The sequence below is a fragment of the Paroedura picta genome, chromosome 7, assembly GCF_049243985.1.
Source record: "Paroedura picta isolate Pp20150507F chromosome 7, Ppicta_v3.0, whole genome shotgun sequence".
In the NCBI taxonomy this organism is placed as follows: domain Eukaryota; kingdom Metazoa; phylum Chordata; class Lepidosauria; order Squamata; family Gekkonidae; genus Paroedura; species Paroedura picta.
The window spans coordinates 120,794,918-120,814,036 of record NC_135375.1 but is presented as its reverse complement, the minus strand read 5'-3'; the positions used below and the strand labels follow the sequence as shown (position 1 = coordinate 120,814,036).

The following is a 19,119-nucleotide window of genomic DNA, read 5'->3' as shown; positions in this document are numbered from 1 at the left end:
TCCCTGGAGAAGAGCCTAATGCTGGGAGTTATTGAGGGCAAAAGAAGAAGGGGACGCCAGAGAATGAGGTGGCTGGATGGAGTCACTGAAGCAGTAGGTGCAAACTTAAATGTACTCCGGGGAATGGTAGAGGACAGGAAGGCCTGGAGGATCATTGTCCATGGGGTCGCGATGGGTCGGACACGACTTCGCACCTAACAACAACATATGGCTTCAGAGAGCAGGGCTTCTTGTTCCTGGACTCACTCCTCATTCCCTGAGTCAGTGGCCACTGGGGGCCACCAGGAACATAGTAAATTCCCCATTCAAGGTCCAGATGGCCCACTAAGGCCACCTGTAAGGGGCCTCATGGTTCCAAGACACACTCAGAATCTCCCGAAGAGGAGCTGGAAGCCAGATAGAGGGAAGAGGGAGAATTTATCATAGATGAGGAGGACGTGAAACCATCCAGGTTCCCCAACAGACAGATTTTTCAACACAGAGGACTTTCTATTTCTCTTTATTTCAATTCTTGATTTAAAACAATCAGGCATTGAGGAGCCTCTACCGAAGCAGCCCAGGAAATTTTATGGGCCCAAGGGTAGTGGGGAGAACCTAATTTTAAAAATGTTCCAATGCCAGAGTCCTTTGAAAGAAGATTGGGGCTGAATGGGAGAAGCCTCTGGTTGCAAAACAGGTCCCTTCATTTATAAGGAAAATGTAATTCCTACCCGATTATGCTGAGTCATTTTTGCCCTACAGACATCAGGTTTGGTTTCTGAGGATGGTGAGGGCTACTTAAGAGATGTGATGGACAGGAAGCCCAAGACAGTCCTCTGTAAGGCACACAAGGGCCATGGCTATTAGAGCAGCCACTGTAGCTTCTTACACTCATCCTTGAATCTGAGGGACGTATTCAAGAAGGAACTAATAGGATCCTTAAGGCATCAGCCTATAGTGCAGATGCATCATTAGACATTGTAGTGTTCGCTGCTAGCGCTATGGCATTTTACACAGTTGACAGACGTTTACTATGGCTGAAGGTCTTACAGGCCAACCCTCACTCAAGACCATGCTAGCGGCACATCCTTTTCAGGGGGATAAGCTCATTGGCGATGCTCTGGACAGGGTGGAGACCAGGGACAAAACGAAGGCCTTCTCCCAACACATTCACAGAGATGGCAAGCCTTTTCCCTCCTCCTTCCAGAGCCAGAACTCGGGCTCCAGATATAGACCAGAAGGAAAAAGGGGTACCTGGGTTCAGTCAAGGCAGTCTTTCCGTAAAGGGGGGTCCAAATATAGATTTCACTGTTTCAGGCAGTCATGTTCTGACTGTACTGAAGGAGAAAATAAGCCTACACAAACATGACTCACTGGTCTCTCCATTTGGGGGGCATTTGTGGGGTTCCACAGCATCTGGCTAAGGTCCTGAGCTCAGGAGTTAGAGTTTGCCCAAATCCCTCCAGATCGCTTGTTTCCACCTCCAATTTCAAAAAGGCCAGAAAAGAGGCTACACACTCTAAGAGCCATACAACATCTACTAAAAATAAGAGCCATAGAGCCGGTACGAATCACAGAGCAAGGTCAAAGAGTATATTCCCTCCTGTTCAGGGTCCCAAAGAATAATCGAGATTGGAGGGCGATTCTCGATCTCAAATACGTGAACAGGTTCATTCCCTTAAGGAAGTTTCACATTGAAACTTTAAGATCTATCATGAAGGCACTCCAGAAGGGAGAGTTCCTCAAGTCTCTGAATCTGCAAGAGGCATATCTTCACGTACCAACTGCAATAAGTCACAGACGTTTCTTACATTTATGTGCAGAGGGGCAGCATTTCCAGTACAGGGCTCTACTCTTTGGCCTATCCACAGCACCAAGGGACTTCATAAAGCTGGTAGGCAATATTTTGGTACTATTGAGACAGGAGTGTGTAGGCTCTTTCCTTTCCTGGTTTCCTTTTTTGAGGTTTGCTGGATCATGGAAATTCGGTTGATGTCGTTTACTTGGATTTTAGTAAAGCTTTTGACAAGGTTCCCCATGATGTTCTGATGGATAAGTTGAAGGACTGCAATCTGGATTTTCAGATAGTTAGTTGGATAGGGAATTGGTTAGAGAACCGCACTCAAAGAGTTGTTGTCAATAGTGTTACATCAGACTGGAGAGAGGTGAGTAGCGGGGTACCTCAGGGCTCGGTGCTCGGCCCGGTACTTTTTAACATATTTATTAATGATCTAGATGAGGGGGTGGAGGGACTACTCATCAAGTTTGCAGATGACACCAAATTGGGAGGACTGGCAAATACTCCGGAAGATAGAGACAGAGTTCAACGAGATCTGAACACAATGGAAAAATGGGCAAATGAGAACAAGATGCTATTTAATAAAGATAAGTGTAAAGTTCTGCATCTGGGTCAGAAAAATGAAAAGCATGCCTAATGGATGGGGGATACGCTTCTAGGCCACACCTGTAAAGCATCTTGAGGGGCACTGTGGGGTGTGGATAGCTATCTGCTGATCCACTGGCAGTCTCTCGCCTGCACGCCTTGACCTCTTGGGCCGGACTGCCTTGCATCCTGTAATCTCCCTTGGCTTAATTTGTTTGCAACCTGATACCGATCCCTGGCCAGCTGACTGATGGCAACTCCTCAAGGTTGGAGACAGATGCGGTTTGTCATGGCCTGCCTCTGTGTAGCCCCTTGGGCATTCCTGGGGCTTTCCCATGTACAGTAAGTGCTCCCCAGGCTGACCCTGCTCAGCTTCTGAGATCAGCTGAGATCAGTCTAGCCTGGACCAGCCAAGTGACGGTCACCTTTCCAAAAAACATACCTACCTAGTAAATTTTCATCCCGCCCTCAATGTGCAAGTCTCCCTTTCCCATTTTATCCTTAGAGGTAAAGCTGAGAGCAGGTGACTGGCCCAGCCGAGGTTCCTGAGGGGCTTCATGGTGTGCTAGGACAAACCCCCTTTCAGTTGGACATCTGTTTGCATTTCCTGCAGACAAAGCCCACCCCTCGACAGAACTCTTCTCAGCTGCAAGTTAGGGGCTTGCTGTTTCTCCATCCCAGGGTGGCACACATTGTTGGCCCTTCCTCCATTACATTTCCACAAGAACCTTGCGAGGTAGGTTAGTCTGAGAGCAAACAGCCAGCCCAGGATCACGCAATGAGCTTCCATGGCAAAGCGGGGTCTAGGAGCGAGGTTTCCCAGATCCCTCTCTGGGACTGCACAGTCACTCTTCCTTTCAAGAGGCACGTGGCATGCATTTAATGTCTGGGCTGTATTTTCCAGATGACTTCAGGTGTGAAGGGGAAGAATTCAACCCAGATGCATCTCATCACCCCTATGGGTGGGCTCCCCAGGTGGGCCGGACGGAGGAATGGGCGCCCTCCTGGCACTTCTTGGGCACCGCTTGGCTGCAGGGAAGTAGCGCTTCCTTCTCCAGCCACCGGCAGTCTGCACTAGTCTTTAGCGAGACCTTTTCCGTGATCTTTCAAACTCAATGCAACACAAGCCAATTTTCTCTTTTCTCTTGCTTAGCTGGAGTACGGAGGAGCTAGCATGACCCAGCATGGCCCAGCTCTTCATCAGGTGCCTGCCGATGCCCTGTGTGGGGTTCAATCATGCAAAGACTGCAAGGCATGTCTGGTTTCACGGGGAACTTGGCAGCCCCGGCCCACCAAGAGGCCTGTGAAGGAACTGCAGGGTGGGGTGCCCTGGATTATAGGGGATAGCTCCCCAGTTTGTTTTACTTACTGAAGAAGAATAGTTTTTATACCCCACTTTTCACTGCCCGAAAGAGTTTCAAAGCGGCTTACAATCGCCTCCCCTTCCTCTCCCACCAGATGGGGCTCAGAACACTTTGGCAGGACTGCTCTGTGAGAACAGCTTTATCAATGCTGTGACTCACCCAAGTTCACCCAGCTGGCTGCATGCGGAGGAGGAGCAGGGAATCAAACCCGGCTCGCCAGAGTAGAGGCCACAGCTGTTAATGACTACACCAAGCTGGCACTACAAAGGAACCAGCCCAAATGCCCCAAATGCATCTTTGCAAGCAGGGCATATTGCAAAACTAGTGGTGGGGGTGGGGGTGGGGGTGGGGGTGGGGGTGGGGGTGGGGGTGGGGGTGGGAGGGAGAGATTTTATCCGAGGGGGGGGCCTTCTACTGCCTCTGGTTCCCTGCCCTCCGAGCACGGACTAGCCCCTCCCGCCAGGGGGCGCGCCACCTTCCCTGCGTTGCTCGGGGCTTGGAAGCCGGAGGGCGGTCTGGACCCTGAGCCAGCCTCGGGGGGGGGGGGGGGGGCGCCCGGCTGCCCTTCTGCCCTCGCTCCCTGCGTGCCCGGGAGGAGGGAGGGAGGGAGGGGGGCGGGGGCTGCCGGAGGTGGGGAAGGGAGTTGGCCCGGGGCCTGGCGGCGGAGAGGGGCGCGCCTGCTGCCGGCGGGGAGGCGCGCAGCCCGGAGGAGGCGAAGGAGGAGGATGCTGCGGCTGCGGCTGCGGCTGCGGCTGCTGCTGCTGCTGGGCGCCCTCGGGCCGGGCCAGGTGAGAGGGGCCGGGGGTGGGGGGCGGGGTGGGGCGGGGCGGGGCGGGGCGGGGCGGCCCCCGGGTCCCCTCGGTTGGGGCTGCCAGGCGGAGGCTGACCCCCTCGGAGCCCCGCCCCGCCGCACCTGGCCGGCCCGTCTCCTGCCCAGCCCAGCCCAGCCCAGCCCAGCCCAGCGGGAGCTCGGAAAGGAGCGCTTCCGACCGGGGACTCTGCGGGCGCCCCTCGCCCAGCCAATCGCCCGGGGCCGGATGCCGGGCCGCCCCCGCAGGCCTGCTGCTGTCCACGCGCGGCTCCCCAGGTGGGCCGGACGGAGGAATGGGCGCCCTCCTGGCACTTCTTGGGCCCCGCTTGGCTGCAGGGAAGTAGCGCTTCCTTCTCCAGCCACCGGCAGCCCAGGCAGCGTCTCGGCGTCCCGGGCGGCTGCCAGGCCCCGCTTCCTGCTCACCTGCTGCTGCCGGGCGGGGGGCGGGGGGGCACTTGGACTCTGCAAGGCTGGCCCTCCCCTGAGCTGACCGGCCAGCTTTGGGACCCAGGCTCTGCTGTACCCCTGAGCAGTCGTGCTTGGCCTGGGGAAATGCGCCCGTCGAGGGCCCGGGGGTGGTGGGGGGGGGGGAAGGAAGCCCCTGCAGTGGATGGGTGGGGGGAGATTTCGGGGGCCGGCTGCCTAGCATTTACAGCTGAGAATATACTTGAAAACTGTTGATTAAGGGCAGCACTGGATTGTTCCTGTGTCATCAGGAGGACTGCAAAATGGCAAAGAGTCTCTCATCACGAATCCCTCAGCAGGGGCCAGTTGGGACTTGAGAGGTGCAGCAAAAGGGGTTGTGAAAGAACGGAGAGGGCTCCAGTGAGCCAGCCGGTCGAGATCGAGGGGGATCCCCGCTTCCTGGACAAGCCCTTGATGGCAGCCTCCCCAGGAGGGAGCAAGAGCCAGAGGGAGGCAGGCGAGGCTGACGAATCCCTTCACCGGGCTTGTCCAAAGCTCCGTTCAAGCAGGCAGCCACGGGGGCCTGAAGCAGCATAACCCAAGGAGAGTCCAGGGGCACCTTGAAGACCAACGCAGTTTGATCCAAGGGAAGGGCTTTTGTGTGCACATGGCGTTGGATCTGAGGAAGGGTGCGTGCACTCGAGAGCTCATCCCTTGGATAAAACTTTGTCAGTCTTCAAGGTGCCTCTGGACTCAACATTTGTTGTCAAAAGTCCATTAAGCAGAGCAAAGGGGAAGGTGCCAGGCGCTCTGTGATTGCCTGGATGGAAGACTTCTTGCAGGCTTCGTGCCTTCTGTTGGATGGATCCACAGAAGCCACCAGGGCAGTGAGGAGACCCTTTCCTCTCTGGTCAACAGGGAGGGGAAGCCTAGGGTTGGGCGTTTCGGCATCCAAAGCAGCCAGCAGCACGCGGGGGGGGGGGGTGGAGGCGCAGGCACCGGCGCACCAGTCATGTCAGATCGTGCCTCCCCTCCCCGCATCACAGCGCTGGCTGCCCAACCCTAGGGGGCAGGCCCTGCAGTGGTCCTTCTTACCAACCTCCCCTCTTCTCCCCTCCATAACACTCCTGGAAGCTCAGGACCACTTTCTGGCTCCCTGTGCTGCTCAGTAGCAGGCCAGGCTCCACAGCCCAAGAGTTCTGGATCTTGTTTCTTGTGGACAGAAATGCAAATGGGGAAACAGACAAGCAGGCAGAAGCCGATTGCCTAGTCTGGCTTCCATTCGAATTCTGAACAAGGAGTCCATGTTTGTTGCTTGGGATAACCATCTCTTTGCCTTTTCTTTGTCTTCTTTTTCCAGGCTCTCTGGAGATCCCAGCCTGGTCAGAACCATTTGCAGAATGCAGGTAAGAAGAGGAGGTTCATTCATGGAGTCCTACTTCTTACAACAGGGGTCACTTCCATCAACAAAACTAGCTGCTGCCTTGCATTCTCCATTCCCAAATGCATTTTAAGCTACCTGTTTTCCTTGCCACTAATCATTCCTCCCCCATCCTCCTTGTCTTTTTAGTCTATTCTGCTAGAGGCCTGTGCATTGGTGGGGGCTTGGGGTGGGGGAGAGAAGTGCTGTCAACTCACAGCCAACTTATGGCACCCCTGGTGCAAGAGACCTTTAGAATAAGAAGAGCTGGTTCTTATATGCCACTTTTCTCTACCCGAAGGAGTCTCAAAGTGGCTTACAGTCACCTTCCCTTTCCTCTCCCCACAACAGACACCCTGTGAGGTGGGTGAGGCCGAGAGAGCGCTGATATCACTGCTCGGTCAGAACAGTTTTATCAGTGCCGTGGCGAGCCCCAGGTCTCCCAGCTGGCTGCACGTGGGGGAGTGCAGAATCAAACTCAGATTAGAAGTCCGCACTCCTAACCACTACACCAAACTGGCTTTAGAGGTGGTTTGCCATTGCCTGCCTCTGTGTCATGGACATGGTATCCCTTGGTGGTCTCCCATCCATGCATTAGCCAGGACTGACCCTCTTAACTTTCAGGATCTGACAAGAACAGGCTATTCAGGTCAGGGTGCGCAAGTGCAAAATTTTGCCTTAGTGCAGCCCTTAAGTGTCTGAAGCACGTGGCTTCCTACTGCCAATCCTGGCCTTCAGTGGCTCTTTTATGCACGTATTTATTTACTTTATTTGCAGGCTGCCTTTCTCACAGACACTCCATGCAGTTGTATTGCCTGGGAGCACTCAAAAGCAATTCACTAGGCCCGGGGTGCCATGTCATTCAGTAAGACTTGCTTCCAGGTAAGTATTTTTAAGACTGCAGCCTGACTCTTGGACCTTCTATCTGAAAAGCAAATGTTCTCTTATGGCCAGAGCAACACTAATAGAACCATAGAGTTGGAAGGGACCTCCAGGGTTATCTAGGCCAACCCGTACACAGTGCAGGAACTCACAACTACCTGCCTACCCACAGTGACCCCAATTTCGTGACCAAGTGATCCCCGCCCCCACCAATAATCTCCAGAATCCAGCCTGGCTTGGAAGAAATTTACCTACCATCCCACAATGGCGATCAGCAATTCCATGGGTATGCAAGGAAGGGCCACAAGAGACGAACACTGGCAGATCCCTTCCGTCCACCCACTTACACGCTGCCTAAATTTATAAAATCAGCATTTATGTCAGATCACTATCTAGCCTCTAAAACTTCCAAAGAAGGAGAACCCACCACCTCCCAAGGAAGCCTGTTCCACTGAGGAACCACTCTGTCAGTAATTTCTTACAGATGTATAGCCGAAAATTATTTTGAATTAATTTCAACCCATTGGTTGCCTTCTGGGGCAACAGAAAACAACTCCGCTCCATCTGTTATATGACAGCCCTTCAAGTATATGAAGATGGTTATCAGATCACCTCTCAGTCATCTCTCTCTGGGCTAAACAGACCAAGCTCCCTCAGCCTTTCCTCACAGGACTTGGTCTCCAAACCCCTCAGCATCTTCATAGCCTTGATCTAGACACGCTCTAGTTTCTCTACATCTTTGTTCAGTTGTGGTGCCCAAAACGGAAATCATTGATTTCTAACATCACTTTGTGTGATCTGGACACTCTACTTCTTTTAATACAGCCCAAAATCCCATTTGCCTTTTTAGCCACCGAGGCACACTGCTGACTCCTGTTCAGTGTCTGGTCTACTAAGACCCCCAGATCCTTTTCACACGTACTACTGCCAAGACAAGTCTCGCCTATCCTATAGTGATGCATATGATTTTTCCTACCTAAATGAAGAACTTTACATTTATCACTATTAAAATGTATTTTATTCATTTTAGCCCAATTTTCTAGCCTGTCAAGATCATGCTGATTCTGTTTTCTGGTGTGTTATCTACCCCACCCAGTTTAATATCATCTGTAAATTTAATAAGCACCCCTCTAATCCCTCATCCAAATCTTTTATAAATATGTTGAACATCACAGGGCCCAGGGCCCAGGCCCTGGGGAACTCCACTCGTCACTTCTCTCCAATAAGATGATGACAATTCTTGGAGAACAGGTGAAGTGCCAGAAGACTGGAGGCAGACAAATGTTGTCCTTATTTTCAAGAAGGTTGTTGATATTTCTCCCTGCAATCTTAATCCCAATTTGTGACTAATCTAACCCCGCCTTTCTCATGATGTGCTCCGCATACAAGTTAAATAGGCAAGGCGACAGTATACAGCCTTACCGAACTCCTTTCTCAATTTTGAACCAATCAGTGATTCCATGTCCGGTTCTCACTGTTGCTTCTTGACCTGCATATAGGTTTCTCAAGAGACAAATAAGATGCTCTGGTATTCCCATCTCTTTAAGAACTTGCCACAATTTGTTGTGCTCCACACAATCAAAGGCTTTAGCAAAGTCAATGACGTAGAAGTAGATGTTTTTCTGGAACTCCCTAGCTTTCTCCATGATACAGCGTGTGTTGGCAATTTGATCTCTAGTTCCTCTGCCTCTTTAAAATCCTACCTGTCCATCTGGACAGTTCTCGGTCCATATATTGCTGGAGCTTAGCTTGTAGGATTTTGAGCATAACTTTGCTAGCATGAGAAATGAATGAAATGGTGTGGTAGTTTGGACATTGCCCTTCTTTGGGATGGGAATGTAAACTGACCTTTTCCAATCCTGTGGCCACTGTTGAGTTTTCCAAATTTGCTGTCATATTGAGTGTAGCACTTTTACTGTATCGTCCTTTAAGATTTTGAATAGTTCAATTGGAATGCTGTCACCTCCACTAGCTTTATTGTTGCTCAGACTTCCTAAGGCCCATTTGACTTCACATTCCAGGATGTCTGGCTCCAGGTCAGTGACTACCCCATCGTGGTTATCAGGGATATCAAGCTCGCTCTTGTATAATCCTTCTGTATTATTTTGTTACCTTTTAAAAATCTCTTCTGCATCTGTTAGGTCCCTAACATTTAGTTCCTTTATCATGAAACGTTCTCTTCATATCTCCAATTTTCTTGAAGAGATCTCCAGTCCTCCCTATTCTATTGTTTTCTTCTATTTGTTTGCAGTGTTCATTTAAGAAGGCATTCTTATCTCTTGTAGCTTTTCTCAGGAATTCTGCATTCAGTTGGGTGTATCTTTCTCTTTCTCCCTTGCCTTTCACTTCCCTTCTCTCCTCAGCTATTTGTTAAGCTTCCTCAGACAGCCATTTTGCTTTCTTGCATTTTTCTTTGCTATGGTTTTAGTTGCTACTTCTTGTTGCAAACCTCCGTCCATAGTTCTTCAGGTACTCTGTCCATCAGATCTATTTCCTTAAATCTATTTTTCACCTCTACTGTAAATTCGTCAGGGATATGATTCAGTTCATACCTGAGTGGCCTAGTGCTTTTCCCTACTTTCTGTATAGAACTTCTTTATCTTTGGCTGCAGAGCACATAATCAATATGATTTCTGTGTTGACCGTCTGGTGATGTCCGTGCGTAGAGTCATCTCTTGGGTTGTTGGAAGAGAGTGTTTGCTATGACCATTGTATTCTCTTGACTAAATTCTACCAGCCTGTGCCCTACTTCATTTTGTACTCCAAAGCCCAACTTGCCTGTTATCCTGATTATCTTTTGGCTTCCTACTTTAGCATTCCAATCCCCCATGATGATAAGCACATCATTTTTTGGCGTTGCTTCTAGAAGACGTTGTAGGTCTTCATAGAACTGGTCAACTTCATCCTCTTCAGCAGCAGTGGTTGGGGCATAGACCTGGATCACTGTGATGTTGAATGGTTTGCCTTGGATTCGAACAGAGATCATTCTGTCATTTTGGGGATTGTATCCCAATACTGCTTTTCCTCCTCTTTTATTGATTATGATGAAGGCTACTCCATTTCTTCTGTGAGATTCTTGTCCACAGTAGTATACCTGATGGTCATCTGAATTAAATTCACCCATTTCTGTCCATTTGAGTTTACTGATTCCTAAAATGTCGATGTTCAGTCTTGTCATATCTTGGTTGACCACATCCAGCTTGCCTTTATTCATGGATGTGATGTTCCCAGGTGCCTATGGAATAAAAGTCTTTACAGCATCAGACTGTCTTTTCACCTCCAGTTCCCTCCACAACTGAGCGTTCTTTCGGCTTTGGCCCAGCCGCTTCATTCATTCTGGCGCTACCTGTACTAGCCGTCTGCTCATCCCCAGTAGCAAATTGGACACCTTCCAACCTGAGGGACATCATATCATTTTGCCTTTTGGAACTGCTCATTGGGTTTTCATGGCAAAGATACTGGAGTGGTTTGCCATTTCCTTCTCCAGTGGATCACCTTTTGTCAGAGCTCTCAGCTATGACCTGTCCGTCTTGGGTGGCCCTGCATGGCATAGCTCATAGCTTCTCTGAGCTACGCAAGCCCCTTCGCCAAGGCAAGGCAGCGATCCTTGAAGGGGCAAGTTAATAGTTCCCTGCATATGGGCCATTCCATTTAAATCTGCAGTGTTCCCATCTGCAGTAATTATCATCTAACTATGCTTTGAATGTACGTCACACACCTCCATAGGAGCTTAAAGCCCTTCTCACCAGGTCCTTAGTTTAAGGCCCTCCTCACTTGCTGCAGCCTGAGATGCTGGGGGAGGGGGGGGCGTTTCCAGCAGTCAGTCTGCTGTGTCCTGGTATTCATTTATTTATCACACATTTACCCTAAGCCATATGGGGAAGGCTCAAGATCACCTGCTGGCCTGTATCCTTCAGTAAATCTCTGCCAACAGAACAGGCATCCTTCTCTCCCTCCATCCCACTGCAACTGAGACGCTCCTGAAAGTTGTTGTGGTTCACCAGGAAGAGCATTGGGATGGATTAGGGGTCTGCAGTGGGAGGAAGGAATTGGTGAAAACTGTTGGAGGAAATTTTCTGCAAATACAAACCGTTGCCTCACCCTATAATTAGCAGGAACTTAATTTGTATGCTTTATACAGATCCCAGAATGTAGCTTTCCATGCTGCTCTTCTCCTTTCCCTTCTAGCATCTCCTGCATGTGGGATGAAGCCCTCTGGGTATTACAATGGGTCTCTGTCCACAACAATCTCTGGCTTGGCATGCTTGAATTGGTTGGACTTCCCTGAGTACGTTCTGCAATATCCAAACCGCGGACTGGGAAACCACAACTACTGTAGAAATCCAGATGGCAGGGAGGTCCCTTGGTGCTTCTACCAGCTGGCCTCTGGAGCCATTGGCTGGGCTAATTGTGACTGTCACCAGGGTGAGTACCCAGTGCTAAATCTGCTGGTCATGCTTCACAGGAAGCTTGTAGGACAGCTAAGGAAGGTCTTGTTGCCAGTCTCTCGAAAGAGCATTTTTCATATGTAGGAAAGGAAAGGTTTCCAGTAGGCTTCAGCTCAAAGTTATTCTAAGTCATCCTTATCCTCCTGTCCTTTATGGAAATATTTGACTACATGCAGCACAGAAGATTGTCCCATGGTCCTCCTCAGATAATGCCACCTACTGAACAAATCAAATTTGTTCACTGAACAAATCAGTGGCTTTTTCATCACAATAAGTGTTCCCCTTTAGGACATGTGATGTATTTTGTCACCTTTAAAACACTGAAGAGTTTGAGGCCAGGATGTTTCCCATTTAAATGTAGGAAATAAATATGGGTCTGTCCCTGTGCAAATAACTTGCTCGTTCAGGTCTTTTGTAGAAGACATCCCCCACCCCCAGTTCTCATAGGCATGGTGGGCTGAAGTGGATGATTTCTGCTTATTTTCTATGGCTGAATCGTATCTGGTTCTCAAGAGTATGGTTTTCCTCTGACAGCTAGATTGGTCTTGTGTGTTTGTGCTTGTTGTAATGGGTATTTGAAAGGGTCGGACCTTGTGGGGAATCCCTCCGGGGGCCTGGCGCTGGCATACGCAGAGGTGGGGCAACTGCAGAGGCCCTGGGTGTCTGGCAGGGACCACCGCTGCACATGGTCTTGTTCCCCTCTCCCACTACTTTCATCTCTCTAGATTTTAATAAACAAAGGAAATGGACTGGAGAGGCTGGTGTTATGCTTTGAGGCCACGAACAGCACGTAAGCACATACATCATTAGTGTGGTGTTGCGCTGGTGAGCTCATATTTGCATGTATAGTGATGCTGCATATATGACAGTCCAACAGTCTGCATGCAGAGCCCAAGTGCTTCCTTACTAGCATCCCATCTAGAGGCGCTTACACACATTAACAGCGGCTGGGTTGGATTGCAGCATCGTGTGGCCTGCCTGAAGCTGGCCTCTGGCTTAGTGTCCCAGAGGCAGAGTGGGTCTCCCAGCAGATTCTCAGATCAGACCTGCACTTTGCTCTGGTCTCATGAAACAGCTTCCCCACTGAGGCCCATTTTGTCAGCAGTAATACTGGCCTGCTTTGTGAGGGAATTGTCATGAGGCCTGAGGACTGCTTGGAGTCCTCTAAAATGCTTGAGGAATGCTCCCTCTTCTTATGATTCTGCACTCTGAGAATGTGTTGAACAGAGCTGGTGACATGCAGGGAAAGTGCCCCCACCCCGCCCCCTCCATCTTCATAATCTCTGCGCCAGGCAGTGTAAAAAAGCAGGGCGAGATTTACAGCCGAAGCCTCCCACGCATATGCTTTGGTCACTCCTGATGGAAATGAGCAGGCGGCCAAATCCTGTGGCGGGAAGAAGGGCAGACCTGGAGAGCGGCCAAGCCTTCCGAGAGTCCCTCTGACACAATCCGTTTGGCCTCTCGGTTTGGACAGGTGCTGTGCGACTAGCGGAGGGTGGCCGGGTGGAACTCCATTTCCATGGCCTGTGGGGCACGATCTGTGGGGACGAGTGGACAGACAGAGATGCCAGTGTGGTCTGCAGACAACTGGGTATCAGGTAGGAATGTCTCAGGGGCACGGGAATGAAGCAGAAGACCCCTTTCCACAAAAGGTAGCCTTTTGGGCATCAGTAACACACACAACAAAGGCAAAAATGTGTGTTCCCCTTTAAATAGTACTGGCCTGTTTCATGATACCACAATACCTGGTAGGGAGTAACACTCTTCTTTTGACAAAGAAAGGAGAGGTCATGCTGTGACTGTTGCTGAATATGCAATTGATGAAGCAAGCCTCTGTGCTGTTCCCAGTTGTGCAGCCAAAGGTAATTTCTCCCCCTCAGGGAGTGCCAGACTTTGTGCATTTCACTGCTGGCTGAGAATATCTACCCCTCCCTCCACATTTAGCACATGCATGACCCCAAGTACCACAGAAGTGTCCAGAACAGCAACAAACCCCACTACATTTAAACTTAGTTTGTCAGGAAATCACTTTGCCTGGTGGCTTTCCCTGGCACCGTTTGCTTCTGCAAATTACTCCTTCCCCAAACCATCTCCTTCAACAGAGTAGGAGGCAATATAGAAACTTCCTGTATCATAGGAAGTTGCTTGGCTCTGAACTTTCCTGAAGCCATTTTAAAAGGATAGCTCCTCCTCATGCTCAGAATTCCAGAAGTACCCATAGTCTGGCCAAGAGTGAGGACTCCCCAGCTAGACCCTCACTGCAACAGGTACAAGGACGGAATGGATCAGCCCTGGTCAATGCACACAGCCCACTAAGTTGGTCATAATGTGGCAGAATGCTTAGACTGGACCACTTCAGTCTGAAGAGGGGGATTATAGACCATTTCTTGTCTTGTAGTGCGGCCCCACATTGGGACTCTGCATGAACAATTCTGCCACTGAGAACTTTTGAAGCTAAAGCTCCAGCAGGGGGAACTCACATCCCTCAGCACATGCGCCCACCTTCCCACTGGATGCACCACATGTTCTGAGGGTGGAGTGCCCCTGCTCCCAGTTCCTTTTTCACTGCCGTGAGGAGGAAACAAATTTGGCTAGTGCTCCATGTTCCTGTGTAGCTGGGCCTTACCAGCCGTGTGCTTTGCCTTTCAGTGAGAGAGGCTTTTGTGTGCTTCCCATCATCTGAAGCCACTTTCAAGAAGCACGTGAGATGCATGCTAGGAAATAAACTCTGCTAAGAGTCCAGGGTCATGTGACTTTCTAACCTGCCTGGCTGAGGCTTGACTTAATACTGGCCAACAGGAAAGAGCTGGTAGATGCGGTGAGGAGAGAGTGACCATGTCCTCCTAGAATTCCTCTTGAGATGGAGGGTATGCTGCCCTAGCTGGCCATACACAAGGGCAGGAGGTGCCTGGGCTGCAGAGCCTAGCCGGAGTCCACATCAGGGCATAGTCAAAGTCCAGTTCGAGTCGTTAGGAATCAAAGCAAGCAGAGTTAAGGGCAAGGCAAAGAGTAGTCAAGGGAAAGCCAAGGTCAGAGTCCAGATAAGCATATATTCAACAAAGCCAGTCCAATTACCAGGTGCGTAGTCAAAAGCCATTTGCCAGGAGTCAGGGAAGCCGATGGGCATCAGAAGTTCACAGACAAAGGAATCCAAGCCGGACAGGAGGGTTTCTGCATAGAAGAGCTGAAGAGCTGCTGCTGTCTTGCCTAAAAGCAGGCCAGCTAATTGGCTGCACCTGGGGGAGGACTCACTCATCCTCCCCAGGAGCTATCCCAGCTGGGCCCCATATACTTTGACAGCGTGTCTGCAGTCTCTGGCTCCTGCAGTCTCTGGCTCCTTCAGCGTTCAGCAAATACCACCCTTCTGCTTCACCTGCGTTGTTCAGGCGAACTGTCAGGGCTGGAATGCATCTACAGATGCACCAAAGATGCCTCTTGGGAAGAGCCTGGCTGACTTGTGCTGCCTTCCCCTGCTGCACATTCAGAGGCCCCTCTCTCTTCTGCCAGAGCTGGCTCAGCTGCAGGCCCTGGTTGCTGTGGCAACTCTTGGGAGACAGGAGGTGGCAGCGGGGGCATGACAGGGGCCAAGGAAGTTTGTAGTCTGACCTGTATGTTAGACTTTCATAGACTTTAATAAACTCAGAGGCATGCCGAAGGTTATCCTGTGGAGAAGATCACTGGCTTGAGGCAAGCTTTAAAGCAGCTCGGTGGAGGGACTGCAGCCGGAGAAGCCTCGCTGGGTGAATGAAGGCTCGCCGGTTCGTTGCTCTCCGCTTGCTCCGAGAAAAAAAAATTGGCGACCGCTTCGCCGGAAGTTCTGAGGAGAGAGCCAGGGGGCCGGACTTTTCTGAAACCGCAACAATGTTAATGCACAAGTCTTTTTCGCTAGTATTGCAGATTGCTTGCAAGAGTGTAGCGCTTTCCAGAGGGTGAATCCACCTTTTGGGATTTCCCTGGAAGCACTACAACGAAGCGCTTTTAGCGTGACTGTTTCAGGAATGTGGCAGATTGTGTACGACATCGTGCATAACTGCATATTAGTAGCGATTACAATTTGCCACACTCCTGCAACATTAAACTTGTGCGGAATGGACCTCAGTTGAACAAGCAAGGAGGCACATCCTCCATTCAATTCTGCAGGGAGGTGTTAAGAATATGAAATAAGGTGCTTGGACTCTGAGTCACTGCTATTGTGGGCCAGTAAAATGTAGAGGCAGGCAGGGTCAGCAGGGAGTTCTGCCTGTCTTAAACCCCTATATTTAGTGTACATCACTCAGGTGTTCCTTTGGGAGGAATTCCCAGAAGTCAGTCTGTTTGGCACCATTGAGTTAGCCAAAGCCCCCCAGGTTCTGTTTCTTGGCAAGAAACGATATGCAGTTCATCTGGGCAGGAACATTGTTTTATGCTTCCTCTCCTCTTCCCTTGATTCTCAGGGTGTTAGAGAAAATGCATCTGAAGGGAACCGAAGCAATTCCGATTGTCAATATTGATTCACAGTCTTGCTAGAGATGTCAGGGGACACAGTATCACATTCCCATTTTCTTGTCCCCTAGCAGAGTTAGGGTAACTCCTTTCCTTCGGTGAAGGGGGTTTGTCAATGGACTCGGTTACATCTCATCTGGCAGCCCTTGCTGCATTTCACATTGAGGTACAGGTAGTTAGTTCTATACTTGCCCACAAATGGTCCCAGCATTTCTTTAGGGGGTTGATTTTTTATCAGCCAACCAGGATTTTATCCCAGTGGTCCCTTCCAGTGGTGCTGTCAGCTCCCTTTGAGCCTCTGGTTACAACATCTTTGGGGCTATTGACTGGTTGCAATCACCTCTGCCAGGAACATGTGCAAATTGGCAGCGGTCAAGTGGACCCTGCAATTTTGCAGGTGTTTCCTGGTAGAGTAGTGCTGTGCCCAAGCATGCCTTTCTTGCCCAAAGTAGTCAAAACATTTCATGTCTCTCAAGAAATTATTTTGCCCGTGTTCTTTCCTGGGGCTTCTTTTAAACCAGAGAAATGACTCGACTTCTGAGACCAGGCTTTCTCAACCAGGGTTTAGTGAAATCCTGGTGGGGTTTGATGGCCCTGGAAGGGTTTCCAGAATAGAAGTTAATTTTTTATGTATTTTATAAATTTATCAAATATTTATCAGGTGATATATATAGAATCATAGAATCACAGAATCATAGAGTTGGAAGGGGCCATACAGGCCATCTAGTCCAACCCCCTGCTCAACGCAGGATCAGCCCTAAGCATCATAAAGCATCCAAGAAAAGTGTGTATCCAACCTTTGCTTGAAGACTGCCAGTGATCATCATCATGTTGACCTCCCCCAATGGCCAGTGATGGGCCTGGAAGGGGTGGGAAGGGGAGGGGCCCTGGGTGGGTGTGCTACCCAACCATATTCTGCACAATCATACCACTTCTGGGGGTTCTCAAAGCCAGAAGAATGTCAAGGGCATCTCTGTGGTATAAAAGTTTAGAAAGGCTGCCTTAGATGTCAAAAGGGCTCTGCTCTATTATTCTGATGGACAAAGCAATTTAGGTGTTCTAAATCTTTGTATGTTTGTTGTTGGGGTCCCTAAAGGAGTGCAGCCTCCTCCTCCCAGTTGATCCCGTGCTGGGTGGTCTCAACAATTAGAGCTGCTCGAATCCAGTGGCTAGGTTCAAACATGTGGTACGTCCAGCGGGAAGTGAGCACATGGCCTGTTTGGAAGCTTTAGCTTCAAAAGTTCTCTGCTGCAGGCCTGCACATGGACAGTCCCAATGAGTGCCCAGGAGCAACAGTTACAGGTAAGGGCAACTCTGTTCTCTCAGGCATGTCTCTGAAGGAAGCTCTGGAGCTGGGGGCCACTGCAAAGAAAGTCCTGATCTTGGCATCTTCTAATGTGTTTGCTGTATAGAAGGGCCAAGAATAATGGCTCCCATAAGATCTCAAGAACCAACAGATTTTATTGGCTGCTGGCCTTTTGCCTGGCTCCTCCGTGTCCTTCTAGCAGCCTGTCATGAGTGCAGCCAGCAGAGATAGTGGGGTGTCACTGTGCTTAGCTGTAACTTGGTTGGGCAAAGTGGCAGTTGGGGGTGACAGATTTTTTAGTCACTGCGGAGGGGAGCAAATGTCATCCTCTGCCAGTGATGGTTGTTGTGGCCTTTACATTGTCTTCTGCTTCACTAGTGAAATTGGCACAGCTCAACGGGTGGACCATTCTGGCCTTGCCCTGATGCCCTTCCACCTGCAGTCTGCAAACTGTCGTGGGGATGAGAAGATGCTGTTGCAGTGTGTGTACCGAGAGATGTTTGGAACCTGCATCCAGGGAGCTGGAGCCACAAGCTGCGCTCCTCCTCAAGGTACACTTTTGCAGAGGCACTGTCCTGAGTGTTGTCACGTGGTCATGCCATGATGAGGCTGAGTTCTGAATCTGTAATCTGTCCATGCCATATTGATGCTCTGATCTGAAATATGTTAAGATGCTTATGCCTCCTGCTCAGTAGTTGCTTGTGCTATCTTTGCTTGACCCAAGTCCAGGGGCAGCTGGGTAGTGTATACGGTGCTACTTAAAAGTCGCTACTGGACTCTGATCTCATTGTGCTACTTCAGACCAACACGGCGACCCATTTGAATCTGGGGTTGTTCTAGCTGTGTGATCCAGGGGAGGCTGACAGTTCTACTCCAGAAGTCTCTTTGGAGCCTCTTTCACTATCTCTTTGGACCTTGGGTAGCAGACAGCACTTGACTCTCTCACTTTTCTGTGGGCTTTGGTGCCAAGGGATGCTGCAGGAGGGGGGTGGGGTTTTTAAGCATCTTAAATCTGAGTCACTGCTTGTTATCCTCAGTTTCGGCAAAGAGTTTTCACGTGCCTGTTTCATTAACCCCTTAATACAGATTTTTCTTTATTGGGGAATTTGACAGGTACTCATAATTCCAACTCTTGGCAGTGATCATTTCTAACAACAGTTGCTGGCAGTGTCAGAGGTGGGGCCATGGCTCAGTGGTTGAGCATCAGTTGTACATATAATCCCTGGTATCTGCAGTGAAAAGTAACAGATACTGGGTGATATGAAACGTCTCTTGTCTGAGACTGCGGAGAACCATTGTCCATCAGAGAGATATTACCTGGGTATAATGGGGGCTATGTGGGGAATTTATGCAGGGTTTTATGTGTAAGCCTCCACGAGTCTTTGGAAAGTGGGAGGATATAAATCTAATCTGTTGCACAAGAACATTTGATCTTCCAGTTGAACAGGGGAGGAGGAAGGAGGGAGGGTTTTGGAGATGCTGAGTAAGAGGTCACCATCTAACTTTAATTGTTGTAAGGTGTGTTTTATGGGGTTTTATTTTATCGTTTTATTTTGTGTGAACCACCGCGAGACCACTGGAAGAGCGGCAGCATAAAAACAAACAAACAAATAAATAAGTATTTCTGGTAAGGGATTGG

The 19,119-nt window shown here is 49.9% G+C and overlaps 1 protein-coding gene across 11 annotated transcripts in view; it reads left to right on the top strand.

Moving 5' to 3' along the window:
* The first annotated feature begins 4,374 nt into the window (after positions 1-4,374).
* Positions 4,375-19,119, top strand: part of LOC143841618 (neurotrypsin-like) — a 38,454-nt gene continuing 23,709 nt past the window's right edge. For 4 of the 11 annotated variants that reach the window (XM_077346180.1, XM_077346177.1, XM_077346176.1 and 1 more), the window contains exons 1-5: positions 4,376-4,514; positions 6,303-6,348; positions 11,433-11,669; positions 13,167-13,290; positions 17,859-18,031. In XM_077346180.1, coding sequence (XP_077202295.1) covers positions 4,452-4,514; positions 6,303-6,348; positions 11,433-11,669; positions 13,167-13,290; positions 17,859-18,031 — 643 coding nt within the window. In that variant the 5' untranslated portion in view covers positions 4,376-4,451. Of the gene's footprint in view, positions 4,515-4,630; positions 4,814-6,302; positions 6,349-11,432; positions 11,670-13,166; positions 13,291-17,858; positions 18,032-19,119 lie in introns of those variants that run through there. The other 7 variants (XM_077346178.1, XM_077346183.1, XM_077346184.1 and 4 more) reach the window with 5 other exon arrangements.